General features: G+C 30.3%; 2 protein-coding genes across 2 annotated transcripts in view; both read right to left on the reverse strand.

The window, feature by feature from the left end:
- Positions 1–15868, reverse strand: part of Nrt (Neurotactin) — a 31230-nt gene extending 15362 nt beyond the window's left edge. Inside the window, exons 1-2 of the mRNA XM_085488561.1 lie at positions 15612–15868; positions 11256–11484 (exon numbers count right to left, since the gene is read on the reverse strand). Of these exons, the coding sequence (XP_085344687.1) occupies positions 11256–11474 (219 nt within the window). The 5' untranslated portion in view covers positions 11475–11484; positions 15612–15868. The remainder of the gene's footprint in view (positions 1–11255; positions 11485–15611) is intronic.
- Positions 15869–16940: 1072 nt separating this feature from the next.
- Bcat (Branched chain amino acid transaminase) lies at positions 16941–24312 on the reverse strand. Its single transcript, XM_029307312.2, has 7 exons — positions 23828–24312; positions 21490–21597; positions 21197–21406; positions 20376–20606; positions 18627–18936; positions 18391–18545; positions 16941–17777 (listed from the first exon to the last, which is right to left on the reverse strand). The coding sequence occupies exons 1-7, from the start codon at positions 23846–23848 to the stop codon at positions 17586–17588; spliced, it is 1227 nt and encodes a 408-aa protein (XP_029163145.1). The 5' UTR covers positions 23849–24312; the 3' UTR covers positions 16941–17585.
- Positions 24313–25384: the final 1072 nt, after the last annotated feature.

Genomic DNA, 25384 nt, shown 5'->3' on the forward strand with positions numbered 1-25384 from the left:
CGCATTTGCGTGTCGCCGCGAAAGGACACTATGGCAAGCCGTTTTACTTTTTAATGACATAAAAATAATTCCACTGATTTAAAATGTTGCAAATTATAATTGTCTTAAAAAAAATAGATGAATTAAAATTATGCTGTGACATCATAAAAATTCGATGAATTAAAATTATGTATGGACATAATAAAAATTCAGAATTATTTTTATGTCACGACATAATTTTAATTCATCGAATTTTTATGATGTCCAGACATAATTTTAATTCCTCGAATTATTATTATGTCACTACATAATAATAATTGTATGAATTAAAATTATGTAGTAGCATAATAATAATTCCCGACATAATTTTAATTCGATGAATTAAAATTATGTTGTGACATAAAAATAATTCCGAATTTTTATTATGTCGCGACATAATTTTAATTCGTCTAATTTTTTTTAAAACAATTTTATTTTGCAACATTTTAAATCAGTGAAATTATTTTTATGTTATTAAAAAGTAAAACGGCCTGCCATAGGACACGAGCGTTTTTCTCTTTCTTTCTCCATCCTCGTGTCGAGAGTTCACAATTTCATTTCCCCTACCTTTTCGCGAGTCTTTTTCAAAAGTGACACTCGTCGACGAACAATCATCATTGTCACGCATGTTGTTTAATTCATAACTTCCGCATTCGAGATAATGTGACAAAATCTGCATAAGTATTCGTGTCATAAGCGATTTTGTCATCTGTCATCAAATTGAGATAAATCGCATTTAGAGAAGTGAGAGGTAAATGTCTCTTCTCTCTCATAAATTAATTTTTACTATAGATAGAAAAATTAATCCTGTCAGCTGTTTTCGCGTAAATAATTCGTCGAGAAAATCTTCAGACTTAAAAAAAAATCATCCGGCACAATTTTTACACATAATAAAAAAAATCGTCATAGCTCGAGTACCTTAGAGAGAGACGTTCGCGATCGACCGGGATAGAGTGCAGCGATTTACGTAAAGGCCATTGTCCGGAACGTCGCTGTTTACACCCAGAGAATGCATCGAGAAAGAGAAGAGGACGACGTTGGAGGAAAGGAAAGACAGAGAGGCGAATTCGACGAGGGACGGAGTCGAGTGGCCGTTTATTCTTACGCCGACGATAAGCGAGAAAGAGAGAACAGTGCATTGTGTCATTTGCATAAACAGAGCCGCAGGACGGATGCGATGCGCTCGTTACGAGTGCATGTGCAACTGCGAGCTGTATACGCCGAAGCGGAGGCGACATAGAAATGAGGAACCGCGCCGCAAAAGATAGATTAGATAGATTAGCATCTGTCCGTAATGACGTAATTCTAATGAATCGCCGAGATAATGAACACCCCGGGAGGCACTCGCAGTCGCAAGTTTACGACGACAGAAAATACGCGCCGAGTGCGTTGTTCGAATGTATCCAGATAATGCATGCGCGTTTCTCACTCTCATACTTTTATCTGATTACACGTCATTTCCGTCTTATATCTGTGAAAAAAATTTACAGGGAAGAGAAAGAAAGAAATGTGTGTGTGTGTGTGTGTGTGTATGTCGATCTTTTTGAATTTGTTATTTATTATTTATAAGATTTTCTGCAACTCTCTCTCTTTATATTTTTTGCAAGTTAAAAGTGTTCAATGAATGTGAATGAAATTTTATATAATTACGAAATTATGTACACAGAGAGAATTTACCCTGAAAATCGTGGTAATCGTGGGATAATGGTATTGGAAGAATTTTATAAGTGTTTCTCTCTAATTAATATTCACAATAAAAGATATTAATATATGTACAAAGTAAAATTAATCGAACATATATTTTATATCTTATTGAAGTAGATATTAATATTTTTGATTACGGTAAATATATTAATCAGAGAAAATTTTCTGATTAATATACAATTTACCTTAATAAAAAATCTGTCTTCTCTTATAAAATTCTTCCAATACCATCTTGTTCCACGATTACCATGATTTTAAGGGTAAATTCTAAGATAAAATTCTCTCAGTGTACTATTTATTTTATTTTATATATTTATGTAAACAGTACTTTATCAATTATATTGCCTGATAAAATTTAATTTTCTTCTGAGAGGAAATAATAAGAGTCAGATGCAGAAATTATGCGCAATAAATTTGTTTTCAAATCTTCTTTATTTGATACCCATCTTACGTCTTTATTAAGTCTTCAAAGTAATCAAAATTAGGAAAAAAGAAAAAAATTATTAGCGAAAAACATGGATGTGGATCAAGACGCATGAATTTTTTTATTAATCGATCTGCTAAAGTTTCCAAATATTCAAATTAAATAAAGATTTTTTAAAACAAGTTTGTTGCTTTAATTAAGTTCTACGCCTAACTCTTATTAACCCATTTCCTCCTTTCCTATTTATATTTATACATCAGAGCCTTTTTATTTGATTATTATTTATTAGATTTGTTTTTTTGTGATATTATCTTACGTTACGTTCGTAATTATTTTGTTCGAAATTGAAATATCTCTGAGGTGAAGTCGCAATGAAGTTTCACGCTCTGCATCTCTTTCGTTATTCCTTGCGGTTTTCGCGAAAACTTTCATATACAGGGTGTTCGGTAACCAACGGACCAATGATTAAGAGCGGATTCTCTGGCCAATTTGGAGACGATTTTTCCTTAGCAAAAATGTTGAGAAGTCAATAATTTTCGAGTTATAAACAATTGAAAAAAATGGGTTTATTGAAAACTAAACGCTTTGGAGTTAAAAGTCTAACATAATTACATTCTTCAGTTAATTTCAGGTAGAGTTTACTATAATAAAATTTTAATTTGAGGCTTAGTTATAAAAAGATACATAATGACAAATATTGGAAAGTTGTAAAAAATGATGACTTTTTTCGACATTTTCGCTGAGGAAAAATCGTTCCCAAATTGACCAAAGAATCCATTTGTCATCGTTGGTCCGTTAGTTACCGGACACCCTGTATATACTACTTAGCTTCTCGTAAAATGTTGCGTATACATGCATGCGTGAAATGTATGAATCGATATATATGTACGAATACAAGCACAAACCTACGTGTAACCAACCATGTGGCGAACTTTTGACAGTAGGGGTTCCGGTTATTCTGGTTCTGGCCTCTGAGTTTCGATCCCCAAAAAAGCGGTTCTCTGTCGGGGATAAAAAAAGAGAGGGAGGCGAAAGGGAGAGGGAAACATGACAGCGGGAATGAGGGCGGGTAACGTAATGAAAGAATGAAAGGGAAGCAGATGGCAGAAACGACCGACGACTCTAAATTGCTCATAGACGCTTCATAATTAATAATAATAAGAACTTTCGCAAAACACTGGTCAATACATCCGTTTCTCATTACAATATCGAAACGAACATTATTATTACATATTTATATATTATGTTATATATATATTTTTATATTATATTTATATTATTTTTTATATTATTTATTTTATTTTTGAGAAATAAATACATTCTCGTAAAAATTATTCCGAACGTAATCCGAGAGTTAATTTCTGGTTCATCGTAGATTTAATAGGAGACTAGTTAATTATCATGTCAATTGTGAGTCGGAATTTAAATTATGAATATAGTATTTTTATTTTACTTTCAGTCTTATTAATAAGACAACATAATAATAATAATATAATATAATATATAATTATAATTATTGTTATAATTATTTTTATAACAAATGTTATTAAAGAGCCCACTTTAGACTACAAATCGTAATAAAATTGAAGACAAAATATATAATTTTTTTATCTTAATTTAATTCCAATCTCTCACATCTCTCGTTGTTATATCAAACAATATTTTGCATTTAATTTCTTTTTTCCAGCAAAATAATCGCGAAAGAAAAATTATGTTTAATTGTAAAAGATACGGTATCTCACATCTACATACTTCCTGTTGTATCACGGCAAATAGTGTTGCCGCTGGAATTAACGCGCAACGTTTTTCGCGACGTGGAATTAAGTGATCACGCGAACACAAAAGTGTGCGGTGGTGGTGGTCATGATATACGATTTAATTAAGCGAGACGAGAAAGTTCGCGGATGGTTTCTCGCGTCTCTATGAAGCAGTTTCGAAGAAATTTACGCGCGGTACGATTTCGTTTCGGTTTCTGGCGAGATTATCGCTGATAAAATGAACGTCCGTTGACCCCGAGTCGACCGAAATAATTTCAATAAAGTTCACAGACTGACGCGCGCACACACACGTGCATGCACATGCACACGTAAGAAATGACAGTAAAGGGCTTCCGACCCGCGTCAGGTGACTACGTTAAAACGGACATTTGCACCTTGCATGTTAATGCTAATTTAACTCACGGAGCAATATCGCGTTCATTAACTTTCAAACGGCTCTGTAAAGTCTATAAGCTATACTATATATATGTATAAAAAAAAAAAGTTGTTTGAAGAATCGATTGATACGCATTTGCAAAGAGCAAAGTAATATATGATTAATCGACTCTTTTATGCACGATTTAATTAAGAGATTTTATTAGTTGTTTCATATATTACAATTTTATACAGAGGGAATTTTCTTTTAGAATTTACCTGGAAAATTATAGTAATTGTAGGGCGATATAGTATTGGAAGAATTTTAATTTTAAATTTATTTTTTATTGTAATAAATAATATAAATGTTAAAATTTTTTATCGTGGTAAATATTAATCAGAGAAACTCTCATAATTATATTTTTCCAATAGTATATTGTCCCACAAGTATCACGATTTTCAGGATAAAATCTAAAAAAAAAATTTCTCCGTATATAATTAAAAAAGGGAATAAAAATAACAAATTTTTTACTGATAACACACACATGTGTGTTAATAATATATATTAAAATATTAAAATAAAAATAATCCACTCGGATATTTTATTATTAAGTATAATTATAATATTCTATTTTATAAGAGGCAATTACGTCAAAACGATAAAAACTTTTCGGCTGAAATAATTAAACAGTAAAAAAGGAGAAATAATTACAATGCGGATGCAAACGCAATTTGTACCTCGGTTCTAATTCACGACGAGTATCAGATGGCAGAAATAAAGGCTTGCCGCGACTCCGGACATCGTATAGAGCAATTACCTTCGACACACAACACTTTGGCTTTCCTAATCCTATACTTTTCGTTTCCTCTTTCGAAATTGTCACGCGAATGGATAATTTGATCGATGCTAATCGAAACTAGGCATCGTCTGGTCGTGGGAAACACACTCGGTTATTATCCGAAATTCGTAGGTAATAAGTCCCTTTGAATTTTTGTGAAACCTTATTTTCTGGAAAAATATAATTGTACGTAACAGCTTATTTCGATCCTTTATTTAAGGTTTCACTAATACGGAAACAAGATTAATCTCGGATGGATGGATTAAGGAAGCCATGCATTTTTCAAGCGCGCAAAAAACAATATATTATTTACTCCAATAACCAATATATTTGGTTTAAAAATATATTGTTTGAAAAAATTTTTAATTAAATTTCTCGTAAATAGTAAAGTGGCAAAATAATGTTAATTGTTTTTAATTTCAAAAATGGCTCTAAAAATTCCTTTACGAGTCCTACACGTGCCGAATATCATTCCAATAAGCAACGTAAACGTTTCCCTCTTTTATTCGTCATTTCGCATTCATCGTTGGCAAGAAGATAAAGTTATGGCTTAAAGCTGTGTCCACAAAACGAGCTGTATATCAATTGCTCTCTTCACATCCCTCCGTCAATTATAGCCGCGATTTATACACAAATCCCCCCACGATTTACGAGCGTTTGGTTGAAAAAAAGGGAGGCGAAAGAAGGTAAAAGCGGAGCAAGAATTACGAGGAATCAAGAATAATATTTTCGTTTCTCCAACATCTTCGCGACCTTCTTCGTCTGTAAAAAATCCGAAAAAATTTCCTACATATATCCTCAAAGATGAATAAGCTCTCGTGGATTTCACCTTCCAGACACGTTGAATATCTCGTTCGACATTAGCCGCTTTCTCGGTAATGACTCGTGTTTTAGACGGCTCCGACATTCTATTCACTCGGGGTGACGCAGCTTCCGGGTGTTGAGTAATATTCACCTCGATTCTACCGCGACCGAGAACTCGTTCCTCAATCCAAAGTACTTGAAAGAAAACACGACCGGACGCTCTTACTACATCGAGCCGTCCTTACAACGTTATCAATAGAGAGAAGATTGAACATCGTGCAATTGATTGATTGTTGCAGCGAGATGCTGCACAATGCCCCGACCATGTGATTAACTCCCTTAGCTTCTATTCTCTATTTAGACTGTAGACGTGGGTGTTTGGAACGCGGTTGGTTATCGCGAAAAGAAATTATAATTAACACGGTTTTTCGATCATTTTCTTTTCTCTAAATATATATAGATTTATATAATAATTCATTTATTACACGATCAGATAAAATAATTTTCCCAAAAGAATAAATAATTGCAGACAATTTTTTCTTAAAATTTACCTTAAAAATCATGCTAATTGTGGGACAATATAGAATATAGAATATTGGAAAACTTTTATAAGAGTTTCTCTAATTAATATATACAATATATGTATCACAAAAAATATAAAAATTATGTTCGAATAAGTTTACTACATATAAATTTACATGTCAAAGTGAACTTTCGATTCCTATCTTTACTTTCAAGTCTGTCATCTTTGCTTGGTTACAACTGACGCAGTTACCTGATTTGATTAATTTAATATGTATTTTAATATAACAGCCTGAAGAGGACCCAATTGTTGGTCGAAACGTCGTTTCTTTTTTAATAAAAGAATTTTAACTTTGCCGGTGTTGGTCAATAGATTCCTTTCTAATTTAATTTTAAAAATTCAACTGGCAATCAGATCACTTGTTTCGTTAAATATCAATATGTATATAGAATAGAATAATATACACAAGAATGATACTGAATAGCTTTGCCATTTGCGGGAAAAATGGCATTCCGGTACGTTGCCGCTTTTCTTCCTCACCCTAGATTTTTCACATTTTCTCTAGACGGAGTTGAGGCAGATGTTTTACATTAATAGTCTCATCAACACGCACAACGCAAGTTTTATCGCGTTCACGCATCTGCAGTTATCAAATATTCGGAGAATGCGCGATAAACGCTTCAGAACGACATTTTATATGTAACAATCGATCGGTAACTCTCTATTTTTGTTGTTACTTCTTTGCATTCCTACGATAAGAGGATCGAGTGAAATGAACATGAAAACAACGTATCATATATCTGAGAAAATTCTTGCGTGAGATAAACGATTATTATGGGATGCAGTTACCACAACAATGCTTGAGTGAGACTAATTTTCATTAATTAATCAGATTAGTTTAATCACACAGAGAGAATATTTTCTTAGAATTTATTCTGAAAATCATGGTAATCAAGGGACAGTATATAGAAGAATTTTATGAGTTTTTCTGATTATTATTTACCACAAGAAAGATATTAATAATATCTACCATAATAAGATATAAAATGTTTGATTAATTTTACTATGTAACATCGTAAAATTTACTATGTACATATTAATATTTTTTATTGTGGTAAATATTAATCAGAGAAATTCATAAAATTTTTCCATTACCATATTGTCCCACAATTACCATGATTTTCAGGGTAAATTCTAAAATTCTCTCCCTTCAATAGTGTTCTTTTTTTCTTTATTACACAGGCTGGTATCATTTGGTGACGATTTTTCCTTAGTGAAAATGTTGAGAGAGGCCATCATTTTTAGCATGTTCCCAATTTTTGTTATTATGTATCTTTATAACTAAGCCTTATATTAAAATTCTATTAAAGCAAACTCTATTTAAAATTAACTGAAGAATGTAGTTCTGTTAATATTTTATTTCCACAAGGCTTAGTTTCCAAAAAAGCCTTTATCTTCAATCTGCTTATAATTCGAAAATTATTGGTGTCTCGATATTTTCGCTGAGGAAAAATCGTCTCCGAATGATACCAGGAATCTACCATGAACTTAAAAACTTTCTCGCCAATTTTGGTACATCCTGTATATTGTCGTATTTATCTCGTTCATACGAAGAGACAGGATATTCAACACTATTTCTGTCGCGATAGAAATGAAAGAAGAAATATATAAAAAAATCTAGTTTCACATAAATTGTACACTGAAAAAGAATTTAACTTGACTAAACCTTTCAACTAAATTACTATTTTGTTAAAACAACATATATTAATATTTAAGTCAAATATACATTTTGTTAAATTTAATGTCATATTTAATTTAAATATTTTCATAGGTTTAATTAACAAAATAATATTTAGTTGAAAGATTTAGTCAGGTCAACAAATTTATTTTCAGTGTAAATTAAAATCTCGGGAAAAAATATTTGTTCGGGTTAGAAACTGTCACGAGGTCGTCATCTCGAGAGATGAGTGCAGAAAATAAGATTGAAGGGAGGTGAGAAGAGCCGAAACGATGGTAGAATGGTTCCTAGTGCAAGGTGACAGCCGACACTTTCTTTCCCAATTAGGCGGTTAATATAAGGCGAATTAAGTCAATTAGAGGAGAGTCGACTGGGTACAACGGCATCTCGGGCGCCGGCTTCTCTTTGCCGGTCATCGCCGGTGCATTTTCTGCCGACGAGGGAGAGAAAGAAAAAAACCGCACGAAAATATGCGCTGGCTCGACCTGTTTTTCGACGTCACGTTTACGTTGATCGCGAGCGATACGTTTTCCCGATATTTTCTTTGCAACTTCGTCAGTTTATCGAGCCGCGACGTTAAGGATGTCGAAATTACGATCGACGAAAGCGATCTTAATCACCGATATAAGCGAGTTCTCTTCCGACGTAAATAATTATTATACCGCGCACGTTCAACGGTAAGAGTGTAATTATTTGTGTGAGACGGTAAATGTTTTTTTTTTTTTTTTTTTCATTAACGAGATGTTGCTGGAGCCAAAGAAATATTGCACTGTCTACTATGTATATGTGAAGCTGTTTCATGGTAAAGGAATGTCGACAGTGAAAATAATGAAGAAATGCTGGATAGAAAAACAAACGTGCAACGAAAGCAAGTTCACATTATCTCGAGTATAAAAACCCTCTATAAATAGTTCGTATTTAAATTAATGAAGAACAAACACAAGAGTTATTATTTTGCGTTATAAAAGTGTGTGCATTATCATTATTAATTCTATAGATTATCGCAACGATACTCTTCATAAAATTTTTTTAATATTCTGTTAATTTTCTTATTTAAAATATTATTTTATTATTTTTCATAAGTTTTTTTTAATACTGTGTTTGATCTTCTTATTTAAAATATTATTTTGTTAATGAAATATTTGAGTTAAATGTAACATAATAAATCTAACAAAACTATATGTTTGACTTAAATATTAATATATTATATATTCAATTAACAAAATAATAATTTAATTGAACGGTTTAATCATAAATGAACATTTTTTCAGTGTACTAGTTTGGAAATTTAGAATATGCCTACAAGATTTTCTGCGTATAAAAGACATTCAACCAATATGATCGTCATCGATTGTTTTTTTCCAACGTCACCATGGAGCTTCGTTCAATCAATGATGAGGTAATTCGTTTCGAAAAAGAAAAGTAAAGTCCCCCATAGCGCGCGAAACGAGGGGTTATTTGCAGGCCCGTAATAATTTTTTTCTTCCATCCTTCGAAGCCTGATGGGGTCGAGCATCGCACCTGGTTATCGATTAGAGGTTTCAGAAATAACAGACCGAAAAGGCGGGAACGCGTTCTCGAATTCGATATTAATTCCTGGAGCAATTACAGAGTAAATTACTCGAGGATACAAAGGGTTAACGGGACTCACGTGCGAATATTTCTCGTGAAAGAAATTTATATCCTCGCCAAAAAAACGCGAGGGTTCATTTATATGTATATAGATTCTTCGAAAGAGTATTTCGTAATCAATTTTCGCAGCGTGTAATTTAAATTCCTACGCGCCTATCCGGCTGAATCTCGTAACCTTTTCACGAGTTACCTCATGGATTTTAAATGCACTGGCAAATTGTTTGCCGGTGATGCAGATGCAGATGCGAAAAGGGTGAGATGTATGATCGCTGAACAATAGATCGATTAACTCTGGCGCTTTCTACACCTGTCGCATAGGTTTAAAGAAAGGAATACAAATGTGAACGCGCGTGTCTTGAGAGAAAGATGCAGAAAAATATGCAAGCGAGAGAGCCGTGTACTGCAATTGAGAATTTCGTAACTGCATTGTTTCGTTCGAATAGATCCTTTCGCTGGATATGCACGAAAAGCGTAAGTCAAGATATCACATATACAGAGTGTCCAGCAGACTCAATGAAAACAATTCCCTGACTTTTTCCAATTTTTCAAGTTCAGAAATTCATCTTTGCCCTGACTTTTTAAGTATTATTTTTCCAAATATAATTTGCATATATCTATATGATAAATCAATTAAATGTTAAATCATAAAATTCTTGAGATATTTTTGTCAACAATGAAAAAGTTCGGAAGTTAAAACAAAAATTGAAATCAATTATACAATCTGTATTATGTACGATAATCAAGACAAACATGTCACTATAAACTATTTAAATAATCACCTTTTTTTATTCATATTATATCAAATTTTTTAGTTTTGTCTCTATCAAACACATTGAAATAAAATAACACGATGATGAAAATATAAATAAATTTATTATTTTTAAATCGACCAAAAACTGGCTATTCCATTTATTGAAAATAAGTACACACATTCGTTTCGACCCACATTGTGGTCCTTTTCAAGTGTTGTTCTTATTCAGCAATTACATTAATTAAAAATAGAAACATGAAAGTTGTCCTGTCATATTGACAATCTGTTAGCTCATGTTTCTATTTTTAATTAATGTAATTGCTGAATAAAAACAACACTTGAAAAGGACCACAATGTGCGGGTCGAAACGGGTAGTGTGTACTTATTTTCAATAAATGAATAGCCAGTTTTTGGTCGAATTAAATTGCATCTTATTATTTGTGAAAATTTTATCACTGGCAATCAACAATTAATTGTGAAAATTTATTATTTGTTATATTTATTTAATAAAACATTTCAATTATTGAGACAAATATATAGAGTGTGAAAAAATCCAGATTAATAATAACATTTCCTGACTTTTCCCCGACAATTCCAGATTTATAAAATTCCCTGACAATGCCCGGTTTTCCAGATTTCCCTGACCGCTAGACACCCCGTGTACGAAGCGTAAGCCAAGATATCACATACCTTGCACGGTTCCTTGCTCTTGGTACGGCAGAATCCGGGCATCTTGATGCCGCCGATTGGAATCTTCTTCTTCGGTTTCTGCTCCTCGGACTCGAGGTCGGATGCAGGTGCAGCCCCGGTGTGCTTCGTATTCTCGGCGTTCAGCATCTTCTCCCTCTCCTCATCGGCGATCTCTTTCTTGTCCATGCTTTTGTCCTGATCCTGATTCGCTTGACTCATTCTCTTACTCCTGTAATTGAGAGCGAGTTGCTTTAAGTTAAGGCGTTTCTACGCGGAATTTTCTCTTACAATCATTCCCAAGTTAAATGTTTTAAATCTCTGAATCCATTACTGTTTTTTTATATATAAACGTTTATATTATTTTAAAATTAAAGTATTATTAATTTTTACGTTCATTTGTCATCAATTGTAATTACTAAAAATCAAAATTTCTATATTATAAATTTTAAAAGAATTAAACAAATTAATTTTATAAACAATTAACTGTAACTTAACTTAGTTTAAAAAACTTATTAATTTACTCAATCCTGCTTACAATTTACCTTGAAAATCATCGTAATCATGGGACAATATATAGTATCACAAGAATTTTATAAAGTTTCTCTGATTAAAAATGTTTAAAAATATTAATACGTACATTCCAAATTTTACTATGCAGGTACGAACATTTTATATCTTATTGTGGTAGATATTCTTTATTGTGATATTAATATTAATCAGAGAAACTTTTATAAAATTCTTCCAATACCATATTGTTCTACGATTATCACATTAATTTTCAAGGATTTTCAATTCTAAGAAAAAATTTTCTGACAGCACACATATCCAAAAGACGTTCAGAGGACATCCAGAGGATGTCATATCATTTGGATATTCTCTTCGGATATGTTGTACTGTTTAATTAAGGGGTTATCAAATATCTTAAGAGTAGAAATATTTATATGACAACATGGCGAACGAATTTTCAATTTGAACTCGCGTTGTATGCGTGGGATATTCAGTCTCTCTAATCGCATTCAATTGCTATTCAACAGTTGTTACACACTTGTTACGATACAAGGATGGACGATAAATTCTCCTCTTCGTCCGCTATTTTAATTCATGTTTATTCACTTTGATATACACTGTCAAATTATCGTATTAAAATCGATATTAAAATATTTCTCTTAATATATAGATGGAATAAAACATTTTTCAAGGTGACAATTTTTTCATAACACTCTCCATCAAGGATTCTCTAGATTACATGCCGCAGAGCACTCTACCGAAACCATCAACCAGCTTGTTTAATTCGATATTTATTGGTGAACCGATATCCTTTTACCTTGGAACATGACACTAAGGAGTGTAGAAACGCGTACAAAAAATTAGAGTGCCAACGTAACTTTTCGAAGAATATAATCTTTTATAAAGAGACTTTTCTAGCATAGTCACAAATCAAATTTTAATTTTATATATAATACGTGAAATGTGCGTGTTTCCCGCTTGATCCTCCCTGACAAGTTCAAAATTTATTACTCGCGACAAAATTTCGATGCATCATATATCATTGCAATGATGATGATTTAAAGTCTCTGCGTGCATCAAATAATCTAGGAAATGTCACTCAAAATATTGTCCCTGTAGGGCGGGCTCGCTTAAATGATTTAGCGTGCTACCCCGATCAAATTTAATTTGATTTACCGCAGTCGGTTCAACCACATTCTATATCATCTCGTGACGTATAAGAACGCAAATATATATGAATTTATCAAGAGAGAACATTGTAAATATTCGTTAAAATCGTGAGATAAATATTGAAAGAGCTAACAAATCAATAAAGTTATTAGAATTTTGCTTTTTATTTTTAACGAACTTTATATAACGCAAAGAAAATATATCACTATCGTTGCAGGACAATAAAAAAGTTAGAAATTAAATTTATTGCATGAATAAAATATTTAACACACACGAGAACTGTACAATTGTATTGTAACAATTAAGTCAACGAAAAAGTTTGATAGAAATATGCAAAAGTGCAGCAAATATACAAATAAATTTGATCTTAAATTGAAGATAGAAAAATTATTGATGTAATAAGATTAAACTTATAAAATAGAGAAATTTATTAATAAAATTAAAAGATAACACTTGTAATGTATAAAAAAATTATTAATTTTTTTAATTAACTATAAGATAGGATTAAATGTAAGAAGAAAAAAAGATTAAAATAATTTATATAGAAGTGGAGAATGTTATTAATAAATATGAAGAAATAAGAAGAAAATAAAGAGTAGAATAAAATGAAAATCAATAGGAAAGGAAAAGGAATGCGCACAAGATACGGAAAAGGGAGATGCTTGTACTGTTATCGAGTGAACATCGATTATTTACTAGTTCATAGACCGAAGCCACGCGATCGATCGGTTTACGTCTGGCTGTCGCAACTACTAGACTATTTGGTATGTATACTAGACCGTCGTCGCTTCGACTTGCTGCAGAAGTATTTTTATGCATAATCTATTAGACGAGGAAGAGAAAACACGTCTCGGGAAAATTTGGCTGTTTCTTTTTATCCTTGAATTTTTAAACAAATTTGCAATTTTTATTTTATACATTCCCATATCAATAAATCATTTAACGTTTAAAAGTACATATTAAATGTGCTTGTATTTTATATGATTTTCGTATTATTTTGTTATAGCTTTTTTAAAATTCATGTCAAAATCGTATTATCGCCATCTTTGAAGAACATATTCTATATTATTTAGGTTCGATGTTTCCAACTTCTTGGTAAGTTTTACTTGACAGGTAACATATTTTTATCTTTCCTAATTGTAAGATAAGTTTAATAGAGACAATACTATGCTACCTGTCGGGTAAAACTTATCAAGAGAACAACCAGCTCTTATAGTATTAAATATTTAAGTGAAAAGATATCGATATTCTATTAAGTTAGTCTCTTTGGTTGTATCGTTAAAAATTGAAAGACATCTTTTCTCATGTCAGGATCATTGCCCCGCTATCTTCTATTGCGAAAGGTGAAGGGAATCGAGCGTAATCACACTTAAAAAAAAAATAGGAAATTGAGATAGAAATTACTGTGCACGTATTGTAAAATGTTTTACAAAAATTATGTTTTATTTTATTCCTTTAACTGCTTTGCATATGTTCATTATTTATTTAAATTTAATTTAAATTTACATTTAATTAAGTTTCAGTCGTACATTTTTTCAGAAACATCGTTTAAAACGATAATGCGATCAAGGCGGAAATGTTATTCTCTAACGACTAGGGTCTCACTCTCATAATATCCTAGCAAAGAAAATTTCTTCTCTAGATGTTCTCTAGGTGTTTTTTTTTAACACTATACTTATATTCTTATACATACATAATTTTTCTTTTTTTATTTTGTTTTCCTTTTCTGAATACATATATTTGTACATGTTTATTTTTTGCATTCTAAATATATATAAATATAAACTAGTGTAGTTAAAGTAAATATAGATCTTATATGTATACAAAGAGAATTTTCTCTTAAAATTTACCCTAAAAATCATGGTAAAAATATGAATATGTATAAACATAGTAAAAATTAATCAAACAAATCTTATATCTTATTGTGGTATTAATATTTGTATTGTGAAAAATATTAATCAGAAAAACTTATAAAATTCTTCCAATACCATACGTATTGCTTCACGATTATTTCCAAGGTAAATTCTAAAAAATTCTGTGTGTATAAAATTGCAAAATCGCATATGATTATTGAGTCGGCATTAATCCATTTAAATTTTCGCAGCAATCGTGATATATTGTCTGAATAACCTCGAGATTACGTTTGTCTCCGATCGGATTCGGATGCAACAGCATCGTCGAGGATCACGTGGATTCGATCTCGTAAAAACAATTGTTCGATTCCGAACGTGTCGCTCGACGAGAGCGCGAGAATAAGATGAGAGACGCCGCCATCCGTACGAATTCGAACAATGCATCTCGGGCATTTTTGATCGTCCCCCGTCATGTCGGTGGGAGACGCGCGGGAGAATAAATCCCAAGCTTGGAATCGCAGCTTATTCTGTAGAACGATATCTTGGATCTCAAATTGCAAAAAAAAAAAAAATAAATTAAATAAATTAAATAAATTTAAAAAATTTTTTTAAATTCGATATCCGGATATATCGCGTAAAAATTGTACATAAATAAAAAATATTGTAAATAAATAAAATAAATAAAATAAATAAAAAAAATTGTAAAATAAGTAAAAAAATATTTAAAAAATCGATATCCGGATATATCGCGTGAAAATGGTACAAATTCCTGAAAATTCGCAGGAGTACCGCACATACACAAACGTGAAAATTAAAGAAAACTCACCCCCTCGGCAGATGCGTCGACGGACGCCGCTATTGTTTCTCCTCGCTCACGTTCGCGTAGTACGTAGTGTACGTACGATCAGTTACGAGATCATAAAATAAGCAGCAGAGCAGCAGCTGACGGCCGATCGACCTGTCCGTATATCGTCCTGCGAGGAGACGTGCTTCGCTCTTTTTCCGTTGTGAGAACCGGAACCGCGACGACGCGGAACTTTCTTCGTACAGCGAAATACGAAACCTTCGCAAGGACGCTAGGCGCGCGACTGGCGCTACCGTTAGGACGCCGGCAAAAAGAGCGTTATAGAGCGGATTCTACGCGGCTCGACAGTCCTAGTGGCGCCATCTCGTCGGCGAGCAGCTCAACTACGGACGCTGCTGACTTACCGACTCTCGCGGTCGGTAAGTTAGGAAGAAATCAAGAGAATTCAAATTTCAGAAATATTAGGAAAAAAAGTTTTCATATATACTTATGCAGAATTAGATACAATTAGACAGAACTATATTTAAATGTGCAGAAATATGTATAATTATAAATGGCAAAGTATAAGATATCATATATCTTTATATACATATAACTGCAATGTTATTACGTATAATTATACATATATAAGTGCACACTATATGCATATACTTATATATGATAATGTTCATTATGTTTTATGTATAATAATATATGGATTTTTATTAGTCTAATATATAATTATATATAATTATATCTTAACTCTTTTATCAAGTATAAATATGCATATTATGTATACGTCGTATAAAATTTTTAAAATAAATGAGCATTTGAAAATATCAACTATTCTTTAATTATTTATGAAAAAATTAAAATTTAAAATTATTTGAGTTTAAAAATTATTCGAAGCAAATTACGAAGATTATTTATTTGATATCTAATAAATAATTTTTATTCGTCTGCTTTTGGCTTGTGAATCTTTGTAGTATTAGTTTTTTAATTAAAATTTATTGATGTGGGAATTATAAATTATTTACTCATTCTTGAACATAATATATATAATTATATGTAGGTAAGATCAATAAAATTCCTGATGACGTTTTTTATTATCATAATGGTCATTGTTGAAAACATGTTTGTATTTATTTGATATGCATCTAAATCACACCATTACATTATTACAAAATCTTTGTTATTACGAATCTTTGCAGTATCAAGTCAAGCATTGACGTACTTAAATATATTTATATGTTGTGAAAGATGTACGTATATAATATTTATGTTAAGATAGCAATAATATTTGTTTCTTTTAAATATTCAAACAGGTAGAATTATTAGGAAATGCAGGACCTAATGTAAAAAGAGAGAAGCTTTTATCTTTTATTTTATTTTATTATATATAATTATATACATAATCACAAAAACACATACATAAGTGACTGAATCTTATATGTATATACAATTCTTTATCGTGTCGTTATTAAAAAGTAACATTTTTACAAAACGGAAAGAGGATACATTTTATTCAACATATATAATACATCGTAATTAAATTATTACTAAAGACATACGTTAAATAAGATATGTACACAAAATACACAAGTAAGCGCTATAAACATATACGTCTCTATATAACTATATATATATATATATATATATATATATATATATATATAAAAGTCACGACAACATTATATGTAAAATTTACGTATAATTTTTAGAAAAAGATAATACTTTTTCTTACAATGTAGTAACTCAATGAAAATAAGTTTCTAAACACACAGCACAAATAATTCGAAGTATCGCGTAGAATAAGGCTTTCTTCGTAAAAGCGTGTGCGATATATATAATATATTCGCAAAAAAGATAAAATATATAAATAAATATTATAATTTAATTCCTACATTCTGCGTATCATTAAAGATATGTCACATGTGTATACATATATGAATATATGACGTTCAATAAATGGTCATCAAGATCGCATAATTATGCGTGCAATCTTCCGTATATACTTTATTCGATAATTAAACACCACGGATGTTCAGGTATAACACCATATTGTATATCTAGCAAATCTTTTTTGAGCCTGAGATAAATCGAGTCGGACTGCTCCGTGGTTGGTATATGCAACTTTTCTCCCAGATATTCAATACAAGATACGGGAGTGACTACACCTGCTGTGCCTGATGCAAATATTTCCAACAGCTGTGAAACAGAAAAAAGGAAAAAAATTGAATATGAGATCATTATAGAAAAAATAACAGAGTTGGGTAGGTAAAATAACTATAGTTAATTCGTTAAAAGATAAAAAAAGTTAAAAAAAATTTTTAATGTATTAATTCTTACTTTAACTAATTATTTTTTGCTTTAAACTTATTAACTTTTTTCTAAATTAAATTTTTTTTATCTCTGAATACTACCATTATTGTTCTTTTATAAATTATAAACGTATTATTTTTAAATTAAATTATTATTAATTTTTATGTTTATTTGTCATCAATTGTAATTACCAAAAAATATATTTCTATATAAAAATCAAAATTTCTTTATTATTTGTTATTATAAATTTTAAAAGAATTAACAAACAAAATTCTAAATTAATATAAATAATATTTTTAAAAATTAACTTTTGATTCAACTTTAGTTAATTTAATCAACTTAATTTTAACTAAAAGTTATAATTTTTGGTTTATGCAACTTTTAACTTAACTAAATTAATTTTATACGCAACTAATTTTAATTTAACTTAGTTTTAAAAAATCATTAATTTTCCCAACCCCAAGAAAAAATGACAAAAGCTAATATGCGTAAATCTTACTCTATTCTGTGAAAGTAATCGGATAATTTCCTTCATCGTGATAGATTTTTCCGAAACTCTAAATTGGTTCCTCTGCCTTGCCATGGATAGAAGCGAATTTCTCACAACTCCGGGTAAGATTAAGCCGTTCAAGGGTGGTGTCAGCAATTCTTTTTCTGTAAAAAATATTGGGAATTTTTCTAAACGAGCATTTTATTATAATATAAAGATAGAGACCACGAAGAAACGCTTCTTACCTCCGTTATCATTTAGGTAAACTATGAAAACGTTCATAGCCCCGACTTCTGTAATTTCGTGATCTTCCCCGTACAGCCAAAGTACTTGATGTAAACCCTTTTCATTCGCTTCCTGTTGCATCGGAATCGTAGGTCCGTAATTACTACCTACTTTATAGTTTCCGGAACCGCCTTGCCATGCTCTCGTTTGTCTAGGATCTGCAAGCAGGGAAATTCCTGGCTGTCCGTCATTAGTTTGAAAGTAAGGTCCGACAGGAGACAGGATAACGTACAATAAAGCCGCGTCCGAAGCTACAACTCCAAGGGTAGGCTGTCAAAAAATATACAAATCTTTTAATTAAATTATATGAGAAAATTCGGAATCATAAATGTTTTTACACAACAAAAAGATTCAACACAATAGAAAAATAAACCAATATTAACTAAACTATATCAGTGTTCAAGCTCGTATGTAAACAAACATAATGATAACTTACTTAATATTACTAGGTCATATAAAACGAGCAATAAAAAAATTTTATTTTTTGAAGAATTTTATTTTTATTTTTGGAAGAATTTTAATTAGTTCTAATAATTACAATAAATAAAACTCTAATATTATTAATTTACAATAACCTTAATAACCCTAATATTCTTAAACGTTTCGAACTATACTTAATCTTTCTCAGTACGCAAAAAAATAAAAAATGTCCTAATAAAGAGTCACAATACAATAGTCAAAATGACTTAGATAATTACAACAAATTGAAAGGCGAAATACATTAACAATACAATGAAATAACTAACATAAAGTTCAACACGAAAAAACCCAATTAGAAGCAAAAATTGAATTAAAATAATTTATTCGGCTAATCAAAAATTTTTTTATTATTAAAACCTCGGAGAAAAAGATTCAATATTAATTACAAGTTTTTATTAAAATATATTATATATGTATATTTTTTTTTAAATATATTTAGATATAAAAATATAATTAATGTTATAAGTTATTATTTTTTTTAATGAACATATTTTTTATTGCACATATAGTTATATGTCACTATACAAGATTTGCACAAAATTAAATTATTGCATCAGCGTCAATTTCATTAAGTAATATCACGCTTTAGAAAGGTCGTTAATAAAAAGTATATTAGATAACATAGACAAAATTTTATGTCTATGATAGATAACAAAATAAGAGAGAATTTCTCTCTCATTACAACGAATAAGCATAAAGTTAAACACGAATATGCTGAGACAATCTATATTTTATCCACAGAAAGTCAAAAAATACATTAAAATTGACGAGAAATATTTTGCGTGTCAAATTAATATTGATGTGATAAAAACTAAACTATATAGTAATTATGCATATCGATTAATATATCATAATTACATTTGCTAAATTAAAGTTAAATCAAAACTATGTCTATATAAATTCAATTATAGGAATGCATCGTCTATATATATATATATACATATACATGTCAGCACGCGTCAAAAGACTGATTTATCAAGTATTATCATTAGGTATTGAGAAATACCTAAATGATTACTCTTGTATACATATAACAGACGCGATGACGTCTGTGACATAAGTGACCGTCTCTTTCTTCGTATAAACAATTGTGCATTGCATCATGTGTAAAATTGTAAAATGTTTATAATGCAACTTTAAATTTTTAATACGTAAATATTATTAACGCGTTACTTGATTACTCTCTCTTTCTCTCTTAAACGCGAATAATAAAACGAAATGATACTTACATCGACACCTATATACGTAGGACGAATGTAAAGACTAGAGGTAGTAGAATGTGGAACCCATTCCTGATCTATACTAATTAATCTGCGTATGCACTTGATCAATTCTTCACCTCTGAAAGGAGGCAGACCAACTCTTATTGCTGAATTATTCATTCTCTCCATGTTTAACTCTGGCCTAAATAATCTTATTTTGCCATCAACGCCTCTGTAAGCTTTCATACCTTCAAACAACTGAAAACAAAATTTATACATGTATTAATTAATCTAATAATTTTTGTATATTCAACAATTTTAAATCAATTTTTTTATAAATTTTCAGTATCATAAATGATGACACAATCTTTATTTCATTTGATTGCTTGAATAGTTTTAATAAAGGATATTTAAAAGTAGATTTCTTTTATTGAAACTTTACACATATACAACCTATTTATTGTTAGTAAATAATTCTATTTTATAACAAACAATAAAAATTTTCAAAATCATATGTTCAATATAAATAATTTTATAAATTATGCTTTCTACTACTAAAAATTAGATCAGAAACAAGCATTAAAATTTGAACATCACTAACATCATTAAAATTTGAACATTATATATTATATAAGTACATATATAGCTATTGTGTTGAATTACATAGAATGTACGAAGTAATAAATTTCCTTTTTTCTCTAATCGGATAAGCAATATTTTTCCTTTATAAAGAAAAAATTATTAAAAATAATAATGTAATATTTAAGAAATGCTATTTTTCAATCTCGGCTATAATATCTTTGTTATAATAAAAATAATAAAAAAAAAATATATAAAATCATATATACCTCTATGGCATAATGAAGTACTTTCGCAGCTGGATGAAGACTTATGTTTCCAAAAGGCATAATTTCAGGCGCCTGCCAACCGTTCATGCTTTCGTAATAATGTACTTTAAGCATGTGATCGGTAAAATATTTGCCAAAATAAAGGTGATTAACATCAGGTTTAGGATTTAATTGATGTGGCTCAGCGAAGGTAACCGATAAATCTGCATACTGCAAATATATAAAAATTATGTTTTTTCGTTTTTACTCACGTGTGCTAAATATAATTTTATTATATTGTGAAAAATCAATACCTTAAAGGAACGTTGAGATTGTACAGATTTTTTGTCTTTAGTTTTTAAAGAGGAACTCCATCTTACATTCTGTTGCAGTTGATTAACGAGATTTCCAAAGGATAAAATCTAAAAAAAATAAACGTACATTGATTTATACCTGTAATAAACAAATGCAAAAATATACTCGAGAAACTCTAACAATAAGCAATATTTGAAGATGCTGAAATTCTACATATTTATCGATACAAATAATTGCTAAATGTTGAATATTTTTAAGAGCAATTTTAATCATTTTCCATGCAATTAACTTCGACGATTAATTCAACTAGCAAAATTGGCTACAACAAAATTTACAATTATAATTCCACATACATATAATTCGTCGTTTCTAATGTAATCGATTTTTACGTACCAAAATAAAAAATGAATAATTCTATTGTTGCAAGTATTATACTTGATAAATTTTCTCTTTTAATTGCAAATTAAATTAAATTTGACTAGCTTTGTATAAAAAATATGGAATTGTTATTCGATTACTCTTTTCTCCATTAAATAAACTTGCTTTTACGAATTAGATTAAATTGTTATCAAACGACTTTATCAACGGATGTCGATGTTGCCCCTATTCTTGTGTTATCATTTTAACGAAAACAGGTATTTCGTAATAGGTTTAAATCTCTACTCAGAGATATATTTGATTCATTATATAATATGAAATAGACAGAATAAGTATATATGCGAGAAGTATGAAAGAATATGTAAAAAGTTAATATATGCAAAATGGATAATGATAATCGCGGAAAAGACGTCTTTTGCGCGATGTTAATTGCGAGATGCTAATCAATGATTAATATACTTAAATACATAAAGCTCTTGATACCTAGAGGAAGTATAGTACAATAGGTCAATGATACAAGTAAAATTCACGTTGTGACATTTCAATATGAAAATCATGCGCGAAAAAACGTGATTCGACTGAAGCAAAATCAGATGATCTGATTTCAAATATTATATAGTTTAGCCATTTTATTATTATTTTTTCACATCTTAACATTTTTATTTTTTCTCTCGTCCAAAGTTTAAATATATCTATATATTTAAAGATATGTATATATGTAATGTATTTATATGAACGGGAGAGGTAATATATAACAATATATACGTATAGTATATTAATTATACATCTATATATATATATTTAATTTTTAAATACGCGTAGCCAGCGTATAAAAAGTCTAATTAATTTAAATAAGACAGACTTACTGTCTTATTTTTAAATGTGTGCTTAAGTTAGGTTGGAATTAGTAACACGTGACACGAAGAGAAGCACGTGTATAGGCGTAAACTTATTTATATTGTATCGATAATTTTTCCTCTTGATGCTTGTTACATAAATCTAATTTGCGCACTTTAAAGATAAAATTTGTAAAAATAAAGAAATGTGAAGACAGGTCGAAAAAATATATGCAGAAAGAAAATACTATATGATTTAAAATATATGTGATCATTTGTAATCAGCAAGTTAACGAGAATTAATGAATTGGTAATTACGTAAAAAACAAATGAATATCTATGTTAATTATATATTTTAAGAAATAATGCATTTTTTAGTGAAAAGATAGTGACGCGAACAACAAATTAATATTTATATTTTATTAATATTTTGTATTTTGTAAAAAAATAATATTCATATGTGATTTGTTATAACGAATTCGGTTGGATGCACTAATGCGCACTGAGTGCACGTAAAGGTTATTGCACACAATTTTACAATAACAAATAATTGAAAAAGTAAAATAATTAATAGTAAGAGCTTTATTATATTATCATTATATTTTCATATTGAACAACAATAATAATAGCTCTTACTATTAATTATTTTCCTTTTTTAATTACATGTGTCATTGTAAACTTGTGTGTGATAAATCTTTATATGCATTCAGTACGCATTAGTGCATCCAATCGAATTTGCTATTAGATTTTGTTGTACAATATGAAAATATAATAATAATATAATAACTCTTACTATTAATTATTTTAATTTTTTAATTACTTATGTCATTATAAAATTGTGTGCAATAACCTTTACGTATGCACTCAGTGCGCATTAGTGCATCCAACCGAATTCGTTATAACAAACCACATATGATATTATTTTTTACAAAATACAAAATATTAATAAAATATAAATATTAATTTGTTGTTTGCGTCACTATCTTTTCATTAAAAAAATGCATTATTTAAATCGAGAAATCTTGACTTTTTTCTTTTTTTTCTTATTGCCTAAATGAAAATTCGACATTCAAGAAAAATCTTTGATCTCGCCGAGAGATAGTTATAAAAGTAAATTGCTTACCTTGCGTCGCAGGTGAACCATGATGACTAGAATATCTAGCAAGCTTGTGTAGAGAGAGAAATTAACAAGAAATGCACAATTGTTGCTGTTGATTTTTGCTGCCTTTAATATCCGCGTAGCTCATTCTACGCAGACAAAATTACTTCGTTTTTTTTATTTTTTAATATTTTTATATATATATTTTTTATACTCCAGATGACGATTTTGTCCAAAAAAATTAGGAAATTAAACAAGCGTGTATATAGGTACCGTCCTTATTAGTCACTGATTCTCACGCTGGTTGATCGTTTAGGAGTGATGAGAAAAATAAAAAAAACCATCAGAAAATGGGAAAGTCTACACACACTGCTACGATTACGAAGTGTTTAATAGACGAGTGTATTTTTTTTCTGTTCTAATGCAAAACGTTCGCTCGTTCGTTCATTCGTTCGCTCACTGACTATTGATTCGATCGCTTGATCACAATACAGCGTGCTCGAATTAAATGCCGGTTCATATTTTATTTATCAAAACGGGGCGCATGAGAGAGGGTAATAGATAGATATGGAAGGAGAAAAAGCGAGAGAATTAGGGTTCCTCCCTTCTTTCTAATCGAACCGCTGCGCTTCGTTCGATGTCTTAATGAGGCGCGAGTGGGGGCAAAATGAAACGATTTGAAATGTATGGACGTAAGAAGGAGACGGCGGCATCGCGCGATTGTAGCAAAGGGGAGGAAAAATTGCATCAGGGCACGAACGGATCATTGAAAACATGTTGATAGTCACGCGGCCCCTTCGATAAGCTTCAATGCGGAGGAGAGGCGGCTTGTTGTTGTTAAGATGAAGACGCGACTTCTCGACTTCGAGTCTTCAAAAGCGTATATATGGATAAATATATTTATCGAAAGGCGTGGTTCCACTTACGTATGCACGTATATGGACCGACGTAATGTCCCGTTTTATTACGATTTTTCGAAAAAGTTTACGAGGAAAACAAAGCGTATCATTGTAATAATATATCGTAGATGTGCTGATTTTCGATTCTATTTTTTTTTCACAACGCAACAACATCGTTCAATAACAACGATCAAAATATGCGTATTGTTTTCATGACACTTCTCTTGAAAAATATATTTAATATACTTTTATTTTACAATCCGGAAAGCAGCGGTCAACGCGATTAGCACAAATCAACAAAAAAGCAGGCGAAGAAGAAAGAACAACGAAATATTAATTACTATCAATAAATGGTGCAAGAGCAAGATAATTAGTCGTGCGAAAGAGTTAAGACTTATCAACTTTAAATAAAAAAAGAGATTTATTTAAAACGTTATTGCGTTTTAAATATGAATCACGAGCGCTTTAAACACTATATTCCTGAATTAAACATAATTTAATGTGAGATACACACATGTGTTTGATTTTCACGGATATACAAATTCATTGATCTTTATTCATGTACATATAGAGCTGGTAAAAATAAGAAATACAAATTGACTAAAAAAATACATATATTATTTAATGTACAATGAAAAATTGCACGCGATTATTTTGTGCAAAACAATATAATGCGTAATAA

The sequence above is a fragment of the Nylanderia fulva genome, unplaced genomic scaffold (assembly GCF_048542155.1).
Source record: "Nylanderia fulva isolate GAGA-0341 unplaced genomic scaffold, ASM4854215v1 Scaffold7, whole genome shotgun sequence".
In the NCBI taxonomy this organism is placed as follows: domain Eukaryota; kingdom Metazoa; phylum Arthropoda; class Insecta; order Hymenoptera; family Formicidae; genus Nylanderia; species Nylanderia fulva.

What these genes read in the sequence shown, in the direction of transcription:
- Bcat (XM_029307312.2), bottom strand. Translation starts at nt 23,848, where the DNA reads ATGGTTCACCTGCGACGCAAG. An exon ending in TGGTTCACCTGCGACGCAAG is followed by an intron (nt 21,598 to 23,827) that starts GTAAGCAATTTA and finishes TATTTTTTTTAG; the next exon opens with ATTTTATCCTTTGGAAATCT. An exon ending in GATTACTTTCACAGAATAGA is followed by an intron (nt 17,778 to 18,390) that starts GTAAGATTTACG and finishes TCTGTTTCACAG; the next exon opens with CTGTTGGAAATATTTGCATC.